A 19,507-nucleotide genomic window follows, 5' to 3' on the forward strand; every position below is an offset into this window, starting at 1 on the left:
TGCTAGTTGATTTCAAATTTTGTTCCATTGTGATTAAAAGACATGCTTTATATTATGTCTATCCTTTTAAATTTACTGAAGTTTGTTTTGTGGCCTCAGCTTCTCATCCTTTTGAGCTATTTGAAAATTTTCATGTATCTCAAGGTCCAAAAAATATAAAAAAGCATAAATGTTGGGCACACCTCAGTGAATTCCTCTTCAGAATTTTGGCTTCTCAAATTCAGCTCTCTTGGTAGCTCTCTGCTGTCTTAGAGCAGATTGTTCAAATCTAGGTCTTTTCAGTCATTCTTAGGAGGAAGGTTGAGCTACTGCAAGCTAGTTCATCATAGATGGAGATGGAAGCAACCCATAAACACGTATGTGAATGTGTTCATATGTGAGTGTGTCAGCATAGGTGATGCCTGTGTTTGTATGAATCTCATTTGACCAACAAATTCTGTAACCACTATTTCCTCTGCCAATTGGTCAGTATAGAGACGTTCTTATCTAAAATCACAACTATCACTCACGCTTGTAATCCCAGCACTTTGGGAGGCTGAGGCAGATGGATCACCTGAGGTCGGAAGTTCAAGACCAGCCTGGCCAACATGGTGAAACCTGTCTCTACTAAAAATACAAAAATTAGCCAGGCGTGGTGGTGGGCACCTGAAATCCCAGCTACTTGGGAGGCTGAGGCAGGAGAATCGCTTGAACCTGTGAGGCAGAGGTTGCAGTGAGCCAATATTGTGCCACTGCACTCCATCCTAGGTGACATTGTGAGACTGTGTCTCAAAAAATAAAATAAAATAAAATAAAATAAAATCACAACTATCATTAAGCTGTGACTTGTTTTCTCCTTTCTCCAGGATTTTGTGTCATGTATAGAGAACTACAGAAGAAGAGGACAAGAGCTATATGCATCTTTATACAAAGACCATGTGCAAGTAAGAAACAAAACATAGGCTTTCTCTATACAGTAAGCTGGAATCCACCTTGAACCTGAAAAATAATCAGAAGGGCCTTTGGTTTACATTCTGGATTGCCCACCAAGCTTGCACCATGTTGGGGTTTTGCATTTTATCCTAAATGCAATGGGTTGCCACTGACAAGGGCAGGCTTAGATATTTAAAGTAACCTATCTAGGCCTGACTGCTGTACAATCTAGGTAAAGAACAGTGGCTCTCATGCCAGCCAGAGCTTTATTTGAATTCTAAATCTGCCCCTTTCTATGCCAGGGGTCTGAGCCTCTGTGTGCTCGTCTCTAAGCTGGAATAAGTCTTCCTACCTGTGAAGATTTAAGAGCAAGTGTGCAGCACCCAGACTGTGGCTGATAGAGAATAGGTAACCCATGTGTGGTTATAGAATAGCTAAGAAGTTTATTTTTATTTGGTGTTACTGTTATTAATAAAAATTTAACATATTGCTAAAAATAGAACACGATGTACAGTCTTAAAACCCTGTTGAATATATTATTTACCCAGCAATTTCTTTGTCCCAGAGACAGTGTGAAGTATTAAAAAATGCAGAGATTATGATACTCCTGTGTCTTGAAGGTGTTTGAAACTTGTAGATGAAACCCAGAGTAAAGAAATGCCCACCAAACATGGGCATTTCTTTACTCTTAACAGAACATGGTGATGAGCTCAATGATAGGATGTTCTACTATGGGGAAAGGAGCGATGGGGTGTAAGGAGCCATTAGTGTGCCCTGGGTGGGCCACGGATCAGGAAGGCTTACACATGGTGCCCAGTGCCAGAAAACAGAAGAGGCACTAATCATCTGAAGCTGAGTTGCCTTGTCTAGTTTCCCCCATATAAGCCCACAACATGCCCCTGGGAAGCCCCATTCACGGATGTGCAGCCTGAACCCCAAGAACACACAGCTTAGCAACATAGCCTCCCAGGCTCTCCTGAGTGATGGGAACAGCAGCTTATCAGACACGACACTTGTGAGAAAGGAGGTTTGGTGTGTACAGGACGTGATCATGGCTGTGATGGTCAGAGGGATCAGCAGGCATGTCTAGTTTTTCTGAGTGCACAAGCTGGTCTTTCACAGACCCTCTGGTTGGACAAGGGTTTTCTCTGTGTGCATCTACCCCACTCCAACATTGCTGACTGTGCTGCACAGCTGGGTAGGGTGCCTTGCTGGCCTATTTGGGTATCATCTGTGCCTATTGGACAGACCATTGCATGTGAATGACTCACAACATGGATTGACAGATTTCACTCAGGACTAGCAATATGGCTGATAAATTTAATTGCCACTGCTGGTGAAATAAGATGAATCTTGTATGATTGCATCCTTTACTGGTGGACCTCCTCATCACCACTGCACCATTTTGAGACAGAGGATGTGGTTTATCTAAACTTCCTAATCTGCATCTGGTCTAGAGTGCAACCATTTCTGCTCCAATGGTTAGAAGAGCCTGGGAGATACAATTATGGCCAGGAGAGGTGCCCTGGGGTACTTTGTGAAATTCTGTTGACATTTGTGAGATTATAGGTTCGTGTGGGAAGGGTGCAACTCCCTCAAGCCCAGAAGGAAGGGATCCAGCCACCTGAAAGGTTAGCCTGTCTCATCTTCAGCAGCAGGGCCTGACTGGTGTTCAGAAAGGACTTGAGAAAGTTGTGCAATTTTCCTGTTGATTGAGGTATTTTTGAGAAAATCAGCCTTTGCAAGCTAATCCACAAGGATACTTTCCAAGTATTTAAATATTTAAGACAGGTTGTTTTGATATTTGAAAGAATGCAGATATAATAACATCTGCCATAGATAATGGGATATGGACCATTGCCCTGCTTTTTTAAGGGGTAGTATGCTTTCCCAACAAAGGCCCATTCCACTTCCAGAAAAGTCAGGTCCAAACTCTGGACAGAGATTAGGCTTGAGAAATCTGCCACGTCCTTTGAGGACAGCTTCTCCCAGGTGCACCCAATGAGGCCCTCCTAAGAAGGGGAGATTCAGGGGCCCTTGCCCACAGGGTGGCCAGTAACACACCATGCAGGACTTTTCTAACCAGGCACTTTACCCACAACTGAGAGGTGACTGGAGATGGCAGCAGCCCCCAGCATAACAAGGCATCATTGCCTAGTGCCCTGGAAGTTAACCCGAGTATCATTATATCCCATTATTATATCAACAGCAAACCTTGCAATTCAAATAGTTAATCAGCCAATTTTTTTTTGATCCATAAGTTCTGACAAAAAGTTGCCTCTACAGTCTGGCCCTGTTCAGATTCCCCTTTTCCTTGTCCATGTTATCTTCGTTCCCTTCTCTGTGGCCCAGCCTCTCTTGCTCTGTCTGTTACATACTTAAGCCATCCAGTTCTTATGTTGAATCTTCATTATAATTTGCAGAAATGACTTATCCTGCCTACACAGTCTTTACTGGTTGGAGTTCTTTGTGAGATGCCTGACAACCCAGAAATGGCCACTGTCTTCTGTCCCACTCTCTTCTAGGGCCTCTAGTTTCCTTTTCTTGTTCGGTCTCCATCTACTCATTGAGTATTTATCACAGCTCTCTCAGATACAAATATTGGAAACTTAACTCAGACTGCCTTAGGCAACAAAAAAAAGTCTTCTTTTACTGAAGAATGCAGGGAAATGCAGAATTCAAGCAGTGCTGGATCAAGTTCCATGCTCTGCTTCCTCTGTGTGGGCTCCTGAGGGTGCCATTCCCAGCCCTAGGGGGTGGTGCCCATTGGCCCATCCTATAACCATTCATACCAACTCTGATTATAGAGACTTGGGTGAAGTGTTCATCTTTGAAGCCTGGTCAACCCCACTGAAGTAGCAGGGACTGAAATTAGGGAAGGGCTGGGTTTCCAAAGGTTAATCTAAGTGTTGCTATCCAAGGGTTGCTGTGATTCGAAAATCATAACTGGTCGAGTGTGGTGGCTCATGCCTCTAATTCCAGTGCTTTGGGAGGTTGGGCAGGACGATTGTTTGATGCCAGTAGTTCAAGGCCAGACTGGGCAACATTGCGAGACCCCATTTCAAAAAAAAAGTAGTTAAAAATACATTAGCCATGTATAGCGGCACCTTTAGTTCCAGGTACTCAGGATGCTGGGGTGGGAAGATTGCTTCATCCCAGGAGTTGGAGGTTACAGGTTACAGTGAGCTATGATCATGCCACTGCTTTCTAGCCTTCTAGCCTGTATGACAGAGAAAAAGACCTTGTCTCTGAAAAAAAAAAAAGAAAGAAATTGCAGTTGTCCCCCAACATAACAGAATCAATCCCTGCCTGTGAGTCTGTGCGCCTTAAGTGTGGCATTTGGCCCACTTGCAGTTTGAATAGAAAGAGGGCCTTACACTGTGCAGAAACATGGGCATTTCAGAGCACCTTTGCAGGTGTGGAAACTCAGGACTTTTGCTATTTAGTCATCTGACATCCTCTGCTGTGGGCCACATGTAACTTGCTATCATGGACTAAATAATCACATCTCTCTCAGGGATCACACCATTGTCTGACTACAGATATTCAGGACAACATGTGTGCTCTGTGATGAAGACCCAGGCAGCTGTGCATCTCCAGGTTGCATAGGTGGAGACTTGGGGTGGATACGCGCTCTTTTTTTTTTTTTTTTTTTGATGGAGTCTCGCTCTTTTGCCCAGGCTGGAGTGCAGTGGCACTATCTCGGCTCACTGCAAGCTCCGCCTTCCAGATTCATGCCATTCTCCTGCCTCAGCCTCCAGAGTAGCTGGGACTACAGGCGCCTGCCTCCGCGCTAGCTAATTTTTTTGTATTTTTTAGTAGAGATGGGGTTTCACCATGTGGCCAGGATGGTCTCGATCTCCTGACCTCGTGATCCGCCTGCCTCAGCCTCCCAAAGTGCTGGGATTACAGGCATGAGCCACTGCGCCCGGCTGGATATGTGTTCTTAAAAAACTAATTTGAAGCTAAGGCTGGACAACCCAATAGCTTGGGATTATTCATCCTCCATGAAGCTCCATATGTTACTACAAATGCAAATGTACAAATGTCACTACAATCTCCAGGAAACTGAAATATTTCCGCCAAACAAGTGTTCATTCCATGTGACCAAGTCTCTGTAAAAAGCTTTGGATAGTCAGTTGGATAGTCATTATTTTTCTGGTGGCTTTTTTTTTTTTTTTTTTGAGACAGGGAGGGTTTTACTTTGTTGCCCAGGCTGGAGTACAGTCATGTAAATCATAGCCCACAGAAGCCTTGAACTCCTGGACTCAAGAGATCCTCCTGCCTCAGCCTCCCAAATAGCTGAGAGTACAGCCGTGTACTAACATGCCCTGTTATTTCTTTAATTTTTTGTAGAGACTGGGTCTTGCTATGTTGCCCAGGCTGGTCTTGAACTTCTGGCCTCAAGAAATTCTCCCACCTTGGCCTCCGAAAGCTCTGGGATTAGAGGCATGCACTACAGTGTACATCTTGGAGTTTCTTATTAACCAATTGGAGTACTACATAACATGCTAGCACTGTTTGGGATATGAATTTAAGAACTGTAGAGAAACAAAATGATCTTGTTTTGAAATAGGATTAGATTCATTCACAGTGATAACACTGATTACTTAAGCTGAGTAAGGTACCATATTAAGCTCTTGAAAATATTGTCCCATTTAATCATTCTAGAAGGCTATGATTATTATTATGGTACAATTATTAACCACATTTGACTGATAAGGAAGTTGAAGATCCTCCAGATTGAACTGCTGGTGATTCACAGAAACATGACGGACGATCAGGTCCATCAAATGCCAGAAACCACCTGCTGGGCACTATCCCCTACCCCAAAGCCATGCTTTCATGGGAATGCCTCCGACAAGTTCTGAGAACAATTTACTCATTTAAAACGGCCAAGATTTGCAAGGCCTCCATCTATAAATCTTCCAGTTTTTTGAAATGCTAGCAGAAACCATGCACTCATAAAATAATAGCCCCTCAGCAAAGGAATCTAGCTCCCATGCTCAAGGAAGTCTTTGGAATCCAACAGACCAGGTTTAAATATCTGTTTGGCCACCTGTTGGCTTTGGAGAAGGCACTTCCCCTTTGCAGACTTAGCATCATCATGGGGATGATCGAAAATACTTGTGGTACCACTGGGTAGAGGAAATGAGATAAAGCAGGTGCAGGGCTCAGCCTAACACATGATAATGAGTATCTTTTCTGTTCATGTTGTTATGCTTCTTGTCATTAGCAGTTCACCTTTTCATTTTCTGAAAAGATTAAATTTGGGACAAATTCCATCAAATAATTGCAAAAGTTTATCCTGCATAGTTGACTCTACTGTCCAAACCGAACTGAACTGCTTCTTTGACAGGTGATGCATGTAACTTTAATGTGGTCTATAAATGCAGGTTGGGGGGTATCTATGTATTATTAGAAAAGTTTGAGTCATACTCTAGTAGCAGGTGTGGCAGTCAGAGACCACAGATGCAAACTGTGAGGATCTTATAGCTATTAAATGAGATTGTTTGCATTACTATGAAAGGTTTAGCTCCTGTGAATATTCTAGAATCTCTGAACATTCTGGAATCTATGATATTAGGATTGAAAGGCCCTTAGACGTCATTCAGGCCAGGTCTGTCATTTCATTGGAGGTTCTGAGATCCACAGATGGCAGTGACTTGCTCAAATCAACCAATTGTCTTGAGGGCTTCTAATTTCCACCCCACTCTAGTCCAGGCAACTGGAAAAAAGTACATTCAGCCTCATTTTTGAAGGGTGAGACTGTGGTGAGATTCATGTCCATTTGGTAAAATAGCTGTCCAGTCCATGCTGATGAGCAGCTACAGGACCTTCCAGACCTGTTGCTTTCTGCCCATCACCAGTAGCCTCATGGCTCTGAAGGCCAAAGGGCAGACAGCTTTCTCCTCCCCTAACTTGGATTAAGATATCTTAAAGCTGAGCAACTGTTTCCTTATAGTCCTGGCTGCAGTGGGTACCCTACACATTCTGAGGGTGTAGAGAGAAGGTATCTTTCTCAAACATTCATGGGAGACTTGGCCTATTCACCCCGGGAGGTTTGGGGCCAGGCCCATAAGGCCCATAAGGCAAATGTGTCCGGGGTGACTCTGTTTCTGCTCCCCAGAGGCGAAAATGTGGCAACACCAAGGCAGCCAATGCCTGGGCCAGGATCCAGGAGCAGCTTTTTGGGGAGCTGGGCTTGTGGAGCCAGGGGGAAGAAACCAAGCCCTGTTCTCCATGGGAACTCGACTGGAGAGAAGGACCAGCTCGAATGAGGAAACGCATCAAACGCTTGTCTCCACTGGAGGCCCTGAGCTCAGGAAGGCACAAGGTAGGAGTCAGGTGCAGTGGGACAGTGCTGGTTCCAGGTAGGGCCTGATAGGAAAGCAGCTCCTGAGCTTCCCCATCACATGTTGTTTATATCAGGCTAAGATAACACATGCAGTTAAATGTAGGAGAATCCCAAAATTTATTCTCGATGCCATTTAAGAGGAGAAAAGCATCACTAACCCTCCTAGGTTCATAGCAGGGACACTGTAACTACAGCCTGAATGAATGGATAAATAGTGAGTGTTGAGTGGTGAGTGGTTCTTACCTGTGCCACAGACACAGCCCTGTGCTGCGGTCCACACAAGTCCTGTGGAATCATCTGGATGCCAGTGTTTGGAAAGGGCCAAGGGAAGGCTATTGTCTGCTAGCACAAGTTACTCGTTATTGGGCAGTTGTAACCCGTACTGCTATAAGCATTACTGCAAATCCCATAACAAGTTTTACAATGAGAATCTCATGAACTTGACTGTTTCTGCAATTTTGAGCCAGTGATCCACTCATTCCAAACAACATTGACTTCCCAAGCAACAGAATCTGGGTAGTCCCTGGGAGTTTGCTCTAATGGAGCTTGGACTGTGTCGCAAATTCCTATTTTGCCTTTTAAAAGACAAGAAGCCAGTTGGATTCATTTGGTAGTAGATATAGAAAATCTGTTAATAGTTTTTCATGTCTTTATTGAATGATCATAATTTAAAATATCCTCAAAGGCAGCCTTCCAAACACCAGAATGCTGGATTTTTTCTTCTGCATTCATCACAAGTAACAATGTTGAGTTTATTCTCTGGTCTGTAACCTCAGCATCTTTTACTCATGCTAAAAATCTTTTGTAAAATCTAATGAAAAAATTATATTTCATTTATTCAGTAGATACTTAAATTTTCTAAGTATTATCAATAAAAATTTGGTGGTGTGTAGTATTTTCCCTCACTACATTCTTTAGGAATAGGAAGCAAAAAAATAAAAAATAAAAAAAAATAAGTAGCCTGCTCACTGTGCTGGTGAAAAAGCCAAGGGCTGGCTATGAAACCTGGTCTCTGGTCTCTGGGGCTGTCCAGCCCTGGAACCTCCCCTGGTCCCCTCTCCAGGGTGTCCCACACAGAGACATCAAGGATGCTATCTAATCCCATCTTGGCCTCTTCTTTGGTAATTACTGTAAGTCCTACTTAATGGAAGATTGTGGGTTTTTTCCCCTTTGACTCAGGAACATTCATACTTGGATTTTATTGTGGTCCTTTAGGATTTAGTGTTTCCCTCCCTATGCATCTGAGGCTTGCATAATTTGAAGGGGTCACATGCATGTCTGTGTTTGTGAATCTGTGGAATTGGGAGCAGGTGAAGCATAGATGTAGCATCCGGGATTTAATTTTTCTTTTCTCTGTCCTTATTTCAGGAAAGCCAAGACAAAAATGATCATATTTCTCAAACAAATGCTGAAAACCAAGGTATTCAGTTTATCTATTTTTTTCCTTTAATAATTAAGCTAATTATTGGTTTTATTTAATATTTTATTAAAGATACTAAATTAATATTTTAGAAGAGGAAAATGCTATTGTAGCCAGCCCTGGGACTTGTTGTTACTTATTGCTTCCAGAAAGAAGACAAGTCGACTTCAGCCCTTGTTAGGGGAAGACGCTTGTTAGGGGAAGCATCTTCTATTAAGGTTGCAACAAGAACAATTTTTGGGGAGAAACAGTCTTGTGAATTTGCTGTATCAGGGAGATCTTAAAAGTGTTCCCAAACCATTTTTGAGACAGGGTCTTACGCTGTCACCTAGGCTGGGGTGCAGTGGCATAATCAAAACTCACTGCAGCCTCCACCTCCTGGGCTCACACAATCCTCCTGCCTCAGCCTCCAGAGTAGCTGGGACTACAGGTACACACCACAATGCCCAGATAGTGTTTGTAATTTTTGTGGAGATGGGGTTTTGTCACGTTGCCCAGGCTGGTTTCCAACTCCTAAGCTCAAGTGATCCGCCTGCCTTGGCCTCCCAGAGTGCTAGGATTATAGACATGAGCCAGCACACCTGGCCAGTGACTACTTCTTACTGCTGATCAAACTTGTCTCATTTCCTGACTAATGGATTTGTATTGAGCTTGCTACCTTGCCTGTCTGCAGTAAGACAAGCCCAGAAGTGAGGATCTTGGGCTCTGATCCCCAGGTGATTTGGGGTCTTACTGTGACACAGAGCACGGGATGACGTTGTGATACCTGTTTGCCTCTCGTCTCTCTACCCCAAGCCCTACAACTCTCACACGGAATGATTGCCTGCCTGCTCCACCTCTCAGAGGTGGGGGTTGCAGAGAGTGCAGTGGTAGAAAGCATGAACTGATTTTTTTGTGGATGATGGCCATGGGCTGCTGTGTCCTCTCATTCTTGACATGCAGAGCCCCTGGGTGTCTATGACTCTGGGCCTTCGTGGTGTTTCCAGTATGCACCCTGAGTAGGGAGCTCAGCCAAAGGAGAAGAAAGGCCCTGTGGTTCTCCACCACGCCTCTCCTACGCACCTCTCCCTGCATGGGGGAAAGCTGTGAGGGTTTGCATGAGCAGCAGACACTTTCATTCATCCAGTACAGAAAAGATAATGGAAGTAAATGGACCAAATTGTAAACAGTGGAGCCAAACAGACTGGAGATGAAAAGACCAGACCTTTGTCTCAGAGAGACTTTATTCAGATTCTACCTCTAGTTCTTAGAAGCCATATGATCTTGTACAAAGTAATTAGCCTGTTTCAGCTTTTCCATTTGTCAAGTGAGGATGAAATAGTATCTCCAACCTAGATGGGACAACATTTTAAAATGTCATCAGAAGTATCTGGCACAGAGAAAGGGCTTACTAAATGGGACCTGTTATTATTAGCACTATCTCTGGGTGCATGAGTGAGATTTGTTTTATTTCTCACAACTTCATATCTTCTCCAAGTTTTTTTACAATAAAAATATATTGTTTCTGTCATGAGAAAAAACAACAATATTCATAGAGTGAATGAAGTGAAATTCAGAGAAAGCAAATCCTGGCTGGGCCTCTAGGGAGTTGCTTTACTGACTAACGAGGGTGAATTTGGAAATGTTGCCCTGTGGTCACTGGAAGTGGCAGAACAGCTAGGCCTGGGCATAGCTGGGCCCTCCAGGATAAGTCAACTGGAAGGTATTTTGACCATACCCCAGGGTGCCCCAGATGTGTGGTGTCCATTTCCAGAAGCAGTGGAGGGGCACGGTGAGAGATCCATGCTCTTCACTTCGGCCCTGGAGCCTCGCTGCTCCTCAGTGATGTAGGCACATGCTGTGCACCGGCCCTTACCATGTCAGGTGGCTCCTGTCAGCACCACGTGTCCCTTTATGCTGCTGCAGATGAACTGACACCGAGGGAGGCTGAGGGCGAGCCAGACGAGGTGGGGGTGGACTGCACCCAGCTGACCTTCTTCCCAGCCTTACATGAAAGTCTGCACTCAGAAGACTTCTTGGAACTGTGTCGGGAAAGACAAATTATTTTACAAGAGCTTCTTGATAAAGAAAAGGTAATATACCCCATTGCAATAGCCTTTAAGATTTTTAAGTTAGTTGTTAAGATTGTCAGACAGGAGAAAACCAAGCTTTTGCCAGTTACATGGGGAATGAGTCTCCATTTGCTATGAAAACTTTCAACACAATAATCAGTGAAAAAAAGGGATAGATTCCTAAATTTGTTGGCCCAGAGAAAGGGTGCAAAGGGAAGTCTATACATCCTGCATCAAAATATTTAAAAGGTATACCTCAAACTGTTAAGTGAAAAATACTCTAACTTCCTACTTTGACCTTCATAACAACCTGAGGGGCAAGGTTCAAGTTGAGAATTATTGACCTTCTGACAGTTCAGCATCTTGGCCCCCTGCTTGTGGCCTGACCACCCTGAGAGGTCCCACACCTTGAGGGGTCTTGGGTGCATGTGTTTGGACACCCCAACCCATACGTCTGCACTGTCCCTATGCCTCGGCCTCACCTTGGCTACCACTCAAGCCTAGGGGTAAGCACACTTGTGGCACCATTAGCCTTCAAAAGGGTGGCCCTGGGGATGAAGTGTACAGGCCCAGGAGGCAGGCTGGGAACCAGGTGGCGGGGAAACCCAGGGCCCTGGGTGCCTGGAGCTGGGTTGGCGGAGCCCCGCTCTTTGTGTGTGTGTCCTCTTGGCCTGGCTGGGAAGGCCCCAGGGAAGGACCCCTCTTCCCCAAGTCTAAGAATGCAATGAAAGATGAAGCACATGTCTTAGAGTAGAACCGGCCTCAGTTCTAGTCCCAACTTGGCCACAAATTAAAGCACATGTCACCTAACTGTTGTCAGCCTGTTTTCTCATCTTTAATGTGGAGTTCTGGCCACCATCTGATAACATTCTGCTCAGGCTTAAATGGGCCAATGGAAGTACAGGGACTAGTTCAGAGCTGGGCATAAGAGAGGTGCTCATCAAAGGTGAGTTATTTTTCCTTTCTGCGGGTTGGGTGGTTGAAGGCTTGGTGGACCTCAGGGTCTCTGGGTGAATCGGGCTTTTCCATAGGGATATAAGTGAAGGAGACACCTACAGAGGAGCAGGCAGGCTGGGACTGGTGGGCCACAGGGGACACACAGAGATAAATTCATGAGAGCTGGAGGCTAGTCTGGCCCCAGGGTGAATGGGAGTGGATCTGAACCAAGACCCAGAGACCGAGGGAGAGCCTGGACCTCCAGGAATAGATCCTAGGCTCAGAGAACCTGGGAGGGGCATAAACAAATCAATTGCTTATGAACTTGCTGCAGAACTTTCAGCAAATTGCTTTGCTGTTTTCAGATTTGGGTCACAGTTCAAGCAATGTAGTCCTGTAACAATGCTGTCCTTATACCTGCATAACCAAAGCTTCCAGACACAGAGCACATTTCCAGCTCTCCATCACACCTAGCCATCATGCCTCCTCATGCAGGTTTGCCTACCTGCAGTGCCCTGCCCACTTGACCCCTGCAACTGACTCTCTGAAGCTGATCTTGACTGCTCCCTGCTCTGAGACCTGGAGAACTGGCTGGAGAACTAGCTTGTTACTGTCTGTGTTGCCCCCTGCATCACCTCCTGCCTTGCTGCTGGCACACAGAGTGACCTCAGCGCTTCACCCTTCCACCTCTGTCACTACGGATCCTCCATACAGGAGGGAACCCTGTTATCTGACCACAGGCATGCATGGAGCAGCCAGTCAGTCAACATTGATGAATGACGTGCTAAATTCATGTGCATTTTATTTTGATAATGGAAGTATCATATCTCTACTATGTGAAATTTTGATAAATGGATATTAAAATATATAACACACATGTATGCATAAGTGTATATTCACAATATCCAGTTGCTGAGGACTAATGGCAGATCATAACAGTTGGGATATATCAATATATTAATATGCTTATATACATAAATGGATATTTAGTAAATACCTTGTCCATTGAAAAAACAGCTAAGACATCAATGCTTTCTTTCCATAAAAAGTTTTCTTTGCTTTATGCCCTTAAAGGAGCAGCAGTTCTCAACTGGGGGCAACTCTACCCCACAAGAAACCCTTGCCAATTTCTGGAGACATTTTTAATTGCCATGGCCAAGGCGAGAGGATGCTCCTGGTGTCTAGTGGGCAGAGGCCAGGGCTACTGCTGGGCACCCTACATTGTCTATGGTGGCAAGTCTGAGAACTGTGTCAGAAAGGATCCATAGTAAACAGATATCACGCTGCAGCTACACCTGGCTGCTTTCCTGATTATGTGGTGTCTCCATATTGGTTCTTTTCATTGCTTTGATAGAACAATGGCAGTGCTTTATATTCGCTTTCTATCTCCGCTGGAAGAAATTACCACAAACGTAGTGATATTAATGCAACACACATTTATTATCTCGAAAGTCTTGGCACAGTGGGGCTCAGCGGGTTCTCTGCTAGAGCCTCACAGCACTGCAGCCAAGGCATTTGCGGGGCCGCATGTCTTTCCAGAGGCTCTGGGAAGGCGTCCTTTCCAGGCTCGTTCCAGTGCTGGCAGAATCCACGTTCCCGCTTCTGTAGGTCTGAGCTCCTGTTCCCTGCCTGCTGGCTGCCAGGGTTCATCTGTTTCTCGGGGTGCCCACCTCCCTTACCCTGTGGCCCTTCCTCCTTTCATTTCCTGCAGCGGGTGGTATCCTTCTCACCCTTCATATCTTTCTTGCCCCCTCTGCCTCCCGCTACCCCAACACCACCTCTCTGACCAACTCTGCTGCTGCCTAGGGTGCAGGGGATGGCATTAACTCACACATAATCCAGGGTCACATTCCTGTTTTAAGGTCAGCTGATTCATAACCTTGATTTTATCTGCAAAGTCCCTGCAGAGCAGTGTGGGTGTTGGATGGGACAGCCTCCTGGGAACTTCTCTGGAATATGGCCTGCCACTTTGACACCACTCAGGCTGCTGCCCCCCAGGGCGGGTCCTTGGCCTCCTAGGAGAGCCTTTGCAGGTGGCCTGACTCCCTCAGGCATCCAAGGCCGGCCTGGGAGTTTTCACCCTGGCTAGGCTGAAGTTTGTGGTCAGGGACCCGAGTGAGTCCCGGCCGGCCTCTTGCAGCCCGCAGGTGCCTTTGACACTTGTCCTGTCTCTGAGAGTCTGTTTTTGTTGACTGTCCACCAGGTGACATTTTCCTCAGGGATCTTGCTGGGGGAGCGGCAAGAGTCTGAAGCCCCCAGGTGACTGACTTTCCAGCCTCTGAGGCAGGACAGAACCAGGAAGGGGATCCTCTCCCATCTGCCCCTCCCTGCCTTTTGTTTAAGCTTCAGTCTTCCTTGGCCTTCCTGTGGCTCAGCGGGAAGCTGTCAGAAATGCCACACACTGTTAGCTGAGGCAGTGGGGATCCCCAGGATGTGCAGACAGGAGCATGTGGAACCCAGCGGGCGATCGGGAGGGGAGAGAGCAGGAGCTGTCCTGCTTCCACTTAGCACCCGGTGGCCAGTACCTTCAGAAGGGAGGGACCCTGTGTGAGGGTCGGCTCCCGGCCCAGAGGACTGGGCAGAGTTACCCTTGCCATTATCTGGGCATCCATCCTTGCCTGAGTTGTCTCTATGCATTTTATGGGGCTATGCTTGCTGCCTCTGGCTTCATGGGGAATTGTGGGAAAGGCTGGCTCCCAAGCTCAGTTTCCCCAGGGTCAGTGAAACCAAACCACCAGGCACGCCTGCTCCTGGAGATGCAGGCCCGGGGAGGTGGGGGCAGGGCAGGGTCCCTGGTGAGGGGAGGGTGGAGGCTACAGGCAGGGGTGGGGGTAAAAACCCTGCCCAGTTCTAATTCTCTTGCCCCCACTTACAGGCCTAGTGACTGGGTAAGTAAGAGAACCGTTCTCCACCCTCCTTTCTGTTATCTTTAGAATGGGGTTCTATTCCTGGTCTCACTAGTTTGTGGCAAAGATTGACGTAGGGCTGTGTCTCTGTCTGAGACTGTGCCCTGTGAGGAGGCAGCTGTCAGCCTCTGGCATCTGCTGTTACTGCTCTGGCTGTTGCTGTTCCTTTCATAGTCCCATAGGATTTGTTCTCATTCTCCCAGAAGTAAGAAGGGGCGTTGGAAGAACCCTGGTACCTATGGCATGGCCCAAGGGCCCTGTCAAGGGAAGGATGAAGGATCCTGTTAAGACTGAGGCTCCTGTGAGGCAAGGAACTGTGTGTCTTGGGGAAATGCTGTGGGGAGTGCTTGGACAGATGGGAAACTCTGGGGATCTCCATGGGTCTGGTTGTCCTGCCGAGATGGTGGAGGATGAGACGGAGGGTCAGAGTGGAGGCCATGAGAGGCCTGACCGGCTGGAATGGGGTTCCTGCAGAGTGCCAACACTCAAACCAAACACAAGGTTTTGGGAGAAAGAGGGAAGTTGCTGGGTTGAGGCCTGGACTGATGTGTGGTGAAATCAAGGAGGTCCCTAAACTGAAAGCACAAGGCAGGAAAGAACATGAGAAAGCGGGCCCCATGAATTCACATGAATCAGCAAAATCCTCGAACCAGAGGAGCACCCTTCTGCTCTAGACTGGAGAGCTCTGTGGAGTGGGGTCCTGGTTGGCTGGTGGGGTATATGGGGCCTCTCTGTGGCCTGGCATTCCTCCTCTTCCTCACACCTCCACCAGCCAGGTCCACGCAGTCCCATGCCCATTCACTCATGGCTCCCAGCCTGGAGGCCTCCTGGGTGAACCTGTCTTGGTGCGCCCGTCCCCAGCACACTCCCCCCCCAGAGCATAGCTGGTGGCTCCATCCCCTGGGCCTACCCCAGCCCCCTCTTATTGCCTGACTGATGATTTCTGAGCCTGCCTATGGTTTCTCTGAAGGCAGGGAGAGACTTGGCTTCCTCCTCGTCCCTTCCTTCCCTGACACACAGGGTGAGTGCTTGGGAACAATCTGCAGACTGACAGGGCAGCAGGAATCAGGAGGTCCTCCAGGGGAGCCAGGCCTGGGTCTGCTCACATGCCTTAGGACCCAGCTTGAGGGAGGGCATGCCCTGGGGGCACCTGGGGCTTGGGGGAGCCTCCTCTGGGGTGGGGAGGGTCTTGACTGGATTGGAGCAGGCTGCCACAACACCACCACCACGGAGGCAGCAGCCAGTCATTTGTGCCCAGGAGGGCAGCTTGGCACAGGGCAAAGTGCATAGGCCGGATTGAGAACCTCATTCTGCTATTCGTTTGTTGCTATTCATATTATTATTAGCAAAATGTCAACAGCTAGATGTCAGAAGCCCTTGCCTTGTGTGATCTTCATGCACTGTCTCATTCAGCCTCACCATGGCCCTGTGAGGCAGGTGTGTTAGTCTATTTGAGTTGCTATAAAGGAATTCCTGGGATGGGGTAATTTATAATGAAAAGAGGTTTAGTTGGCTCACATGACACACATGCATGCATAGACACACATGTCAGTACACAAAACATGGTGCTGACATCTGCTTCTGGTGAGGCTTCAGGAAGCTTCCAGTCATGGTGGAAGGTGAATGGGAGCTAGCACATCACATAGTGAGAGAGGCAGCAAGAGAGAGAGGGAGGAGGGACCAGGCTCTTTCAAATAACCAGATCTCAGCTGAACTCTCGGAGAACTCATTCATTACAGCAAGGACAGCACCAAGACATTTACGAGGGATCTGCCGCCATCATTCAAACAGCTCCCTCTAGCCCACACTTCCAACACTTAAGGCCACGTGAGATTTGGAACAAAACATCCAGACCGTATCAGGAGGCTTTATTATTTCCATTATAAAGATGGCAAAAACAGAGCCCAGGGTGGCTACTCACTGGAATTGCTAGGATTTGACCTCAGATCTCTCTTACTCTCAGTTCATGTTTTTGTCCCCTCTCTACTGCCTCCCAGCTCACTGTGTTGGACAAGTTACATAACCTTTCCAACACCCTGTCCCTCAGCAGCCGGCTCTTATTGGGCTTGGAGTTGTGGCTCCAGGCCCCATGTGCTTTCTCTGTAACTGTTCCAGTTAAAGCTGGTGCAGGGAGGCCTCAGGTCTCTCGTCAACATGGCATCTCTGCCTGGGATGCAACATGCCAAGCAGATACCTACCTGCCCTCCTGCATGTGCCTTAGCCCCTGGTCCACTGTGGCCTTATCCCTGGACCACTATGGTTTTGTGTCAAGGACAGGAACCTGAGGCCAAGGAAAGGAGAATGGGTGCATTGATTGTTGACCCATGAACATCTTCAAGCAAATATACAGAAAGTTTGTGCAAGGGGTGTGTGTGTGTGTGTGTGTTACTCTCTACATTCCCCGGGCTGGTACGATTAGCCTATGTTGAGGCATTTTGTAGCAAGTGTTGGTTGTAAGCTGGGACTTCCCATAATTCAGATGTCATTGTGAGACTTTCTGGGCCTTGGGCTTTTTCTAAATTTCTAAGTGAAACATGCCCACAATAGGGGCATGGCAGGACTGTGTGCATGCTCCTACAACAGAGTCCCCCCTCCTCCTCCCCCTACCATCTCAGAAATACTTGATTATATGGCCTTTGCTGGACACCTGGCACAGGAGACTTTCCAGGGCATGACTGCTTTTCATGCATCTGGGTGGCATGCCTCTGGCAGAAGCCTCTGGAGCTGCAGGCGCTGTCCTGGCCCTGGGGGATGCTGGTGGTGCCGGGGCTAGGGTGGCAGCAGCTTAACTCATTTCTTTGTGTGAACGTTGGAGTTCTGGTTGCCTCTAGCGATACCTGGGATGGTAATTATTCAATTATTCTGTGCCACCTCTGCATCATTGATTAATGATTCCCAGGACTACAGACGCATTTCTTTGCAAACAGCTCTGTTTGACTTGAGGAGTGACTGATTTAATGCATATTAATTGTGGGCTCATGTCAGTTACCACGTGGCTGGGGATGTCCCTTGTACAGCTTCCAGAACCAGTCCAGTGTCAGTCCTCAAGTGAGGGTTTGCTTTTGTTATTGTTCCTTGATTATGTGAAAAATTAAACATCTGATTTTTTTTCATACAAACTCAATGTAAAATATGAGTTTGACCTTGGTGGAAATGATCCGCTTAAAGGGAGAGACATTTTCCTCTGGATTGTAGAGAGTGGCATCTTCTACAAGCTCCTCCCAGGTATCTTTAGCTGAGGCTGTTTGTGGAAGGTGAGGGTGGGTGTTAACCTTTCTATGCAGTAACTTCCTGTCTTTCTGAATCTCCATGACTTTCTGAAACGCAAACAACACATGTCATTCCTACTTAATATTTCTGAGATGCTGATTAGCATTCTTCATATACAAGGCCATTCCAGAGCTGGCCTTGTGGTTTCCCTGGACTAACTTCCCTTATCCTTACACATGCGCATAAACACACATGCATGCATAGACACACATGTGCAACAACATGCACACACACACACCTGATGCATGCACACATATACATACACATGTGTGCGTGTGCACACACACACATACACACCCCTCTGACTTTTTAATTATACAGGACTACCTATAATTTCCAAAATGTCCAGCTGGTTCAAGACTTTGTGCCTTGGAATGCTCCTCCCCTGTTTTTTGTCTTTGTAACTCCTAACCCCGGCCTTGGAGTCACCTCCTCAGGAACCGCTTCTCTGGTGTCACCACTGCCCCCTCTTCCATCTCAGTCTGAGTGAGACACACTCCTGTGTGCTCCCAGAGCACCTGTGCTTTTCCTCCCACTGTGCTGGGAGAGCTGATATCCTGCTCTCTCTCTTTCCTGTTAGGTTGTAAACATCATAAAGGCATGTTTTATTTTCCTTTGTGCCTCCCAGGGAGTGGGGCATATGCTAAACATTTAATATGTACCTGTTAAATAAATGAATGAACAAATAGATGAGTGAATTATGGGCAATATGCTGACACCAGATGAAACCTTTTTTTTTCTTAGCCTAGTTGGTGCCCAACGGTCAGTTTCTTAGTGTATGGGCTTCAGATCACCTGCATCAGCATCTTCTGGGTTGCTTATTAAAATTCACATTCTAGGGCCCTACTCTGCACCTGTTGAATTGAAACTTCTGGGGATGTAGCCTGGGAATATGAATTTTATCAAGCTGTGCAGTTGATTCTCATACGTACTAACTTTTCAAATAAATGCCCCAAATCCATGAGTCCAAGTTTTACAATATTCAGAGCTACCCTGACTAAAAATGTGCTCCAGTTTTAATCAGTTGCCAATGAGTAGTCCTTAGTGAACACAGGTTATGGTGAGCATTGTGCTTTGAACAGTCCTTGGGACTTGTAACATGTTTCACATTTCACTAGTGCAACCAAACAAGAGCAAAGGTATTGCCATTCCACCTGGTCTCCTCTGTGTCTGCAGAGAAAGATGGGAGGCATGGCTGTCTGCAGGCTCTCTGTGGAAGTGACACATGCAGGCAGGCAGGGGGCATCCCTGCTCCTTGTCTCAACCTGAGATGTACTTACGTAAAAAGATCCATGCATCATTACATTCCTTTCCATATTTTCCAAATTAATATATATGTGTATATATATATAGTATAAAACAATAAGGAGATGTTCTTTCTACATATATCTATAGATGATAGATAGATAGATAGCATCTCATTATTTAAAATACATTCCTTTGATTATTAGTATGATGAATTCTCTGTCTAAACACATTTAAGATAGAAAAAAGTAGATACCACAGCTCATAGGTGGCCAAAAGAATGTAATTTATATAGTCTTTTGCCTCTTTGATACTTGACTTTTTCTCAGCAATCTGTGCTTTTCTAAAATATAAGAATACTTATTCCATATGTCAATACTATTAGAATGTATTCAGAACAAGGATGAGG

General features: G+C 46.4%; 1 protein-coding gene across 1 annotated transcript in view; it reads left to right on the plus strand.

The window, feature by feature from the left end:
* Nucleotides 1-19,507, plus strand: part of WDFY4 (WDFY family member 4) — a 293,287-nt gene that overhangs the window by 177,834 nt on the left and 95,946 nt on the right. The window contains exons 40-43 of the mRNA XM_003278166.4: nucleotides 846-923; nucleotides 7,043-7,249; nucleotides 8,639-8,690; nucleotides 10,596-10,762. Of these exons, the coding sequence (XP_003278214.2) occupies nucleotides 846-923; nucleotides 7,043-7,249; nucleotides 8,639-8,690; nucleotides 10,596-10,762 (504 nt within the window). The remainder of the gene's footprint in view (nucleotides 1-845; nucleotides 924-7,042; nucleotides 7,250-8,638; nucleotides 8,691-10,595; nucleotides 10,763-19,507) is intronic.

This window comes from Nomascus leucogenys, chromosome 18, assembly GCF_006542625.1.
Source record: "Nomascus leucogenys isolate Asia chromosome 18, Asia_NLE_v1, whole genome shotgun sequence".
In the NCBI taxonomy this organism is placed as follows: domain Eukaryota; kingdom Metazoa; phylum Chordata; class Mammalia; order Primates; family Hylobatidae; genus Nomascus; species Nomascus leucogenys.